General features: G+C 32.3%; 1 protein-coding gene across 1 annotated transcript in view; it reads left to right on the top strand.

The window, feature by feature from the left end:
* LOC106472590 (bestrophin-4-like) overlaps positions 1 to 6,187 on the top strand; it is a gene marked incomplete at its 3' end in the record, with an annotated part of 51,982 nt that overhangs the window by 42,721 nt on the left and 3,074 nt on the right. The window contains exons 11-12 of the mRNA XM_013933245.1: positions 1,107 to 1,260; positions 1,472 to 1,605. Of these exons, the coding sequence (XP_013788699.1) occupies positions 1,107 to 1,260; positions 1,472 to 1,605 (288 nt within the window). The remainder of the gene's footprint in view (positions 1 to 1,106; positions 1,261 to 1,471; positions 1,606 to 6,187) is intronic.

The raw sequence follows: 6,187 nt of genomic DNA, 5'->3' as shown, positions 1-6,187 counted from the left end.
GCTCAAATTGTGCTCTATATGCTTCCCACGGTGCCTTCCCATCGAATTCCTGTGGCTTCATTCGCACTGGATCACTCCTATTACTGACATTCATATCTGGGATGTGACTTCTAACGGGACTGAATATGTCTGCATTAGGGTTTAGATGCAGGGTCTGGATAGGGCTTGTCATTGTCTGGGGCTGATTACGTCGATGGTCAATGTATCCTCCTTGTGTAAAAGACAATAGATCGTCCTTTAACGTATCTAATTCGCTTTTAAATTTACTAATGTTTTCCATTTGTACTTCTTGCCACTGTTGTAGTCTCTCTTGTCTATTTTGTTGTTCGAGCTGCCACTGCTGTAAGTTTTCTTGCCACTGCTGTAATCTCTTTTCTTGTTTATTTTGCTGTTCGAGCTGCCACTGTTGCAGGTTTTCTTGCAACTGCTGTAATCTCTCTTCTTGTTTCTTTTCTTGTTTATTTTCTCGTTCTTCTTGTTTCTTTTCTTTTTCCTCTAACAACTGTTGTAACTTCTCGAAAAATGGAAACGAGAGGCGGAAAATCAAACTACAGCTTAGCAGACTTGATGGCAGCAATACAAAAACAAGAAAAGAAACAAGAAGAACGAGAAATTTATGTAGAAAAGAGTTTAAACTTTCTATTTAGGCTAAGTTTGAAAAATTTGATTTTTGAAATATTGGGGATACTCTTTAAGGGTCAGTGCTACCTTAAGAGAGAAGGTTAAAAAAAATTCCTTTGGTTTCTTGTCAATATCATTCTTATTTGTGCTTTATTTTTTGAATATTTCATACAAGCACCTATTAGACCCTATTTTATAGTAAGTATAAGAATAACTTTATTCTTATCAACCTTTGAAATTTCTCATTATTTATATTGTAACAATGTTTCATTTCTTACTGTAAAACAACCAGTTTTCAGAACAATGAAGGTACTTACAACAGTATGGTTAATGCATTATGAACTGAGTTATTATTATATAATTTATATATATTTATTTTACCTTTATAATATTTATTTCAGCTTTACTTAATTCAAGTTGCTCAATTAGAAAGACACTGAACAATTTAGAAATAATTATGAACTCAAAATTATCTCCTTGTACAGCTAAATGTTCCACTTTTGGTATCAGTAAAGCAAGGTCATGGTTCTCATCACTTTTCTTCTGACTCCTGTGGCAACTTCTTGAGGCCATCATATTGCACACAAAAACCTTTTAACCAGCTAAAAGATCTACTTAAAAGAAAAAGAATTATGCCAGGTAACTGTTTTTTAAAGGGTGTGACTTTGATAGCACAAAGTTTCATTCTTCTGTTAAGCTGTGCTATTTTTGTACAGAGTTGAATTAATTTGTAGAAAGGATAATGAGCAAGTAATATATTCAGGTAATTGTTAAAAATTTGCAAATGAGTTTTGAATTTTTTCAATGTCCTTTTTTTTTTTTATAAATTATAAATGTGTATAATCTGCAGGAAATAGTGAGCTTGTGCAGTCTAGAGGACAAACGATTTGGCATAGAAAGTTAAATTCCAAAGACACCGCTGGTTCACAGAAGACAGGACAATCTGTTCTTTTCACTCCTACAAGCATGACTGCAGAGTATGAGGTATACAGAATAGTATATAAAATATTTAAGATTAATAGTTTTAAACAGTAATTCAGGTGTTGGACCTGACTTGGTCTACCTATGAAAAAAAGGCAGCTAGCATTCTGTTTGGATTTTTTGTGTGTCATTTACTGATCTTTTTTATCCTACCTCAATTATGAACTCAGATTTAATGTTTTTCAGTATTTCTTATCATTGTTGTAATATGTGAAAATAAATGAACAGTTGAAGCTTGTACATTGATAGTATTTACACATAGAGTTTTTATAATATATATTTCAGGAGGACATTTTCATTTTTGATATGTCTGAAAATTCTATATCAGATGAACAACAAATATGTTCTTTACAAAACTATGCTGCTTCTAACATACCAGGAAGATGGTATCAGAACTTTACAATTGTAATAATACTAATGGCATGCTGTCTTTCTTTGTTCAAAATCTTGTATATGAAAAAACTTCTTTCGAAAGCTCCTTTTTAACAGTACATTACAGGAAAATTATTAATTTTTTGGAAATTCCTAAAATTTCATATGATATCAACATCAATCTGTCAGACTTTGTACAGTCAATCTGAGGGAAAACTTATTAAGAACAAAAATATTTCTTTTTGTGGGGGAATTTCCTGAAAAAAAATAGGACTTCCTGCACTCACTGATTGAAAAAAATATTTCAAAGATAAGAACATAAGCTTGAAATACACATAAAGAGAGGAATGTGTTTGAGTATATATATATATCTGTTCTTTATATAAATATATACTTTTTATTTATTTATTTTTCACCTCGTTGTTATATATATGTGCATGATTTTTATTGTACCATGTTGAATAAATTGATCTGAATTACACTGAATATGTTCCTTTTTGACACTTATAGAAATAACAACTGTCTAAAAGTGCTCAGTAAAATGACAAGGAATGGTAGCATTTGGCTGAAAACATCCCTATGGCTACTTAGTGTACCTGAGCACTCTGTTGTGCTGGATGTACCCATTTCATTGAAAACAAAATATGTTTGTCAACATTGCATTACAGTCAGTCTCCTTTACATATAAACAAACGCAACGACATTTTCCATATTACAATAACACATGGAATGACAAAAGATGGTTGTAAACGGCCCACTAAACAATCATATGGCTTATAAGTTCTTATCTAAGGGATTGGATTAATTGCATATTTTATATTTATTCATCACTATGTTTAGGAAAATTACTATTGAATTGTTTCAATGGGCATCTGCTAGTATTATATATTGTGGAGCACCACAACAGAAATACATATATAATAATTACTCCTTATAATTTGCAAATAACCTTACAAAAGTTCCTTACTTAAAATGTAGGCCATATTCAAAGATCAAAATTTTTACTTCTATTTATTCCTTGTTTTAATAAAGAAAGTATTGGCTTATTCCTTCTGTGAAACATGATTGTTGTTTAGAATATATATAAATTATAGGACTTTAATCATGGGAGATGCTGTTAACCTTCCTTTTAAAATATATCAAATAGATGTAAGTGGTCAACAGATTTAATGCTTGCCTTTTTTTTATTGTTTGTCATAGATCTCTGATGTGTGGTAAAAAATAATCTAATAATTTGCTTTTAATTAATTATTACAGAGTGCTGAGTCCTTTTTTTTACAAAAGCAGACTTTTTGGAATAAGTGTAAGGTTATTGAGGTCATTCTCTTCTCTGCAAATCTTTCGTCTACATGTAGTTTGCTATATTCGAAAAGATCATGTATTTCTTCAAGCTTGCTTGTGTTGTCTATATTAACAAGATCAATTGCTAAGTGACAATGTATCAGTAAATGTAAAAAGTGTTTGTAAATGAAGTCAGTTGTTTAAGTCTACTCTTCCATAACTACCAGTGAAAAGAAGGATCATTTTTTTCAGTAAAATTTACAGTAGCACATTTTGTTGTTGTTAATGAGAGATATTTTTGTTTTTTGAAGCAACTCCTAGTGTTTTAAAGCTTGAAGTTTTTCAGTAAGATTTGTCAAAACTTTTGGAAAATGAAGTTTTATTTCTATTAGAAAAACGTTTTCAAAGTAAAATTTCCAAATTCAGACAAACAATGTGTTTTAAACCATTCTCTAATGGTGAGGTTCACACATATTGCATCATATTGAATATTTTTATGTTTATGATTTTATATACTCACTGTAAAGAACTGACCACAAAACCGAGTAAACTCATCCATTTCCTGTTTAAAATACAAAGGGAATCCCAGGTGTAATTAGTGGAATTGAAAGCAGTACTGATAATATTTTTGTTTAAATTGTTTTGTGTGTGACTGTTATGTTATTATTGGATATTTTGATCAACAATGTTATTGACCAACAAGCAATTTAGTGCATCAGTATTTTAGTATTTTTTAGTTCACTACAGTCATTAATATATATATGTAGATGAGCTCATTATCATTTCAAGATACACATGATTTTTGTAAAGGTTTTTAAGAAAGAATGGAACAGGAAATTTTATACCATATACTATCTTTTTTCTCTAGTTGTTTATAATTTTTGACTATTTTCTAATTAAATGACCCATTTTATTCACATTGAAAAGAGTCTTTTTTAATTACAAAGTATGTTATGAGCCATTTTGATGAATTATCAAAACAATAAACAATTCAAACTTGAGAACTTCGCTAGACCAACATCAAATCTATAGACAACTGGATGTTATAAGCAACACAGCAGTTCTAGAAAGTTTGAGATTTGCATGGAATTACATTAAAAATTTGAATCTCCCTTATTGTTCGCAAAATGCCAAGTCACAAACATTATTAGGCAAGTACTGTTATATAATGAACAGGAAAACTAGAGTTTCTTACATCTCTATCTCCATACGTGACTATATAATATGCAAGAAATTTATTAAGAATAGTTTAAATTATCCAGCAAGTCAGTCAGGTGTAAAAATGCATAGAGATGTCTGTAGTCAAGCGTGTGAATGTGTGCATCAATTTCTAAAAGTAAAATTAGTGTAGTTGAAAGCTGAGCACACACATACCATTCATCTAGAACTTCTAGTTCAGAAACCTGTAAAAAGGATTTGAAAAAATGTTATAAAGATATTCATGTACTCTGCTATAGGATGGTTTAGTGTATTATATTTGTACATCACATTAGTAGAAAATGTGTTTGCATCATATACAGTAATTTGCATTTAATTTCTTCCTTAGTATGCACTGTAGCTGTCTTAAATTTTGTTATTAGTAGACTAGCAATAAAAAAAATAATGTTGCGTCAGCGAGTCACATGACCACTGTGACGCCACGTTTCTAGAACTATCCTGTACTTTGGCGAATGCTCTAGTAATTACTAGATATAGGGTAGGCTGGTATATAAAAGAGGGGAATGTAACGTGTGGGTAGACAGTGAGTAATTGATCCGCAGTCAGAAGTATTATTGAGCACGTTCGTTGTTATAGCGTTTGTTTAGCGCGATTGTTGAAGTTGAGTGTATCGTAAAGTTGTATTCGGAAAGAATAAACCAGTTTTATTAAGTAAAGACTTGTGTCGTTAAAGTTTCGTCGGAACGAAGTTACGGAAAGTTAATTAACAAACGGAGACATAACAAATTGGTGTCAGAAGTGGAACGAAAATAACTCATTTTTGTTTTTATGGCTATTTTCTCAAAACACAGTTTGCTAATATTTTAATTCTTTAACTTCACATTTTAATAATAAAATGTTATTTCATGAATCTCAAAATTTTAAGTTACAGTGAGCATAATCTGCATTTCAGAATTCTTAATGTTTTATATCTAACTAGTTGTGTACCCGTCCTTCGTACGGGTTGTGTGTATAAATAATACATTAATTTAACAATTAACAAACAAATTACTTGTACATTATTTACATTACATTTTACATTTTTTATTGTACATTATTATAACAATTAAATATAAGTTAACAAAATATACTGAAGACCATGTGTTAACTGCGTCACTTAGAAAAAACGGAAAATGTCAAATTGTGATGAGTTGTACTTGTGTGTTTGTAGTGTATCACACATCTGTGAAAAAATTAGTTTTATTTACCGAAGAGCCGCTTGATAGACGACATTGGAAGTACGTCCACCTGGGGCATGGATAAATAGGCTGCGAGAAGTGCCCGTGTGAAAAGCAGTCAGATCCACTGAACTCTACCCTGGCAGTGGACAATGTCTGGCCCTGTGACTTGTTGATAGTCATCGCAAAGCAGACGCTGACCGGGAACTGCAGCCGTTTGAACTCAAACGGGTAGTTGCTTGGGATCAAGGGGATGCGCGGTATGAAGACTGACTCTCCAGCACCACAGCCAGTGAGGATGTCTGCCTCGATGACGTATCTTTGCAGACTACGAACCTGAAGCCGTGTTCCGTTGCACAACTTGGGAGTGAGTAAGTTGCGGAGGAGCATTATTGGAGCTCTGACCTTAAGCGTGAGCTCGTGGGCAGGTAATTCGGGTGCTGTTACTGAGTCGAGGAACTCTGCCGGGTAGTGAACGGCGTTGTCCTGGTTAGGAACTGTGTTAACAGATTTATACGTTCGTTCCTCGCACAGATAGCTGGAGTGACGCAACAAAT

The sequence above is a fragment of the Limulus polyphemus genome, unplaced genomic scaffold (assembly GCF_000517525.1).
Source record: "Limulus polyphemus unplaced genomic scaffold, Limulus_polyphemus-2.1.2 Scaffold5448, whole genome shotgun sequence".
Taxonomy (NCBI): Eukaryota; Metazoa; Arthropoda; class Merostomata; order Xiphosura; family Limulidae; genus Limulus; species Limulus polyphemus.
This window is presented reverse-complemented; position numbering and strand designations above follow the sequence as displayed.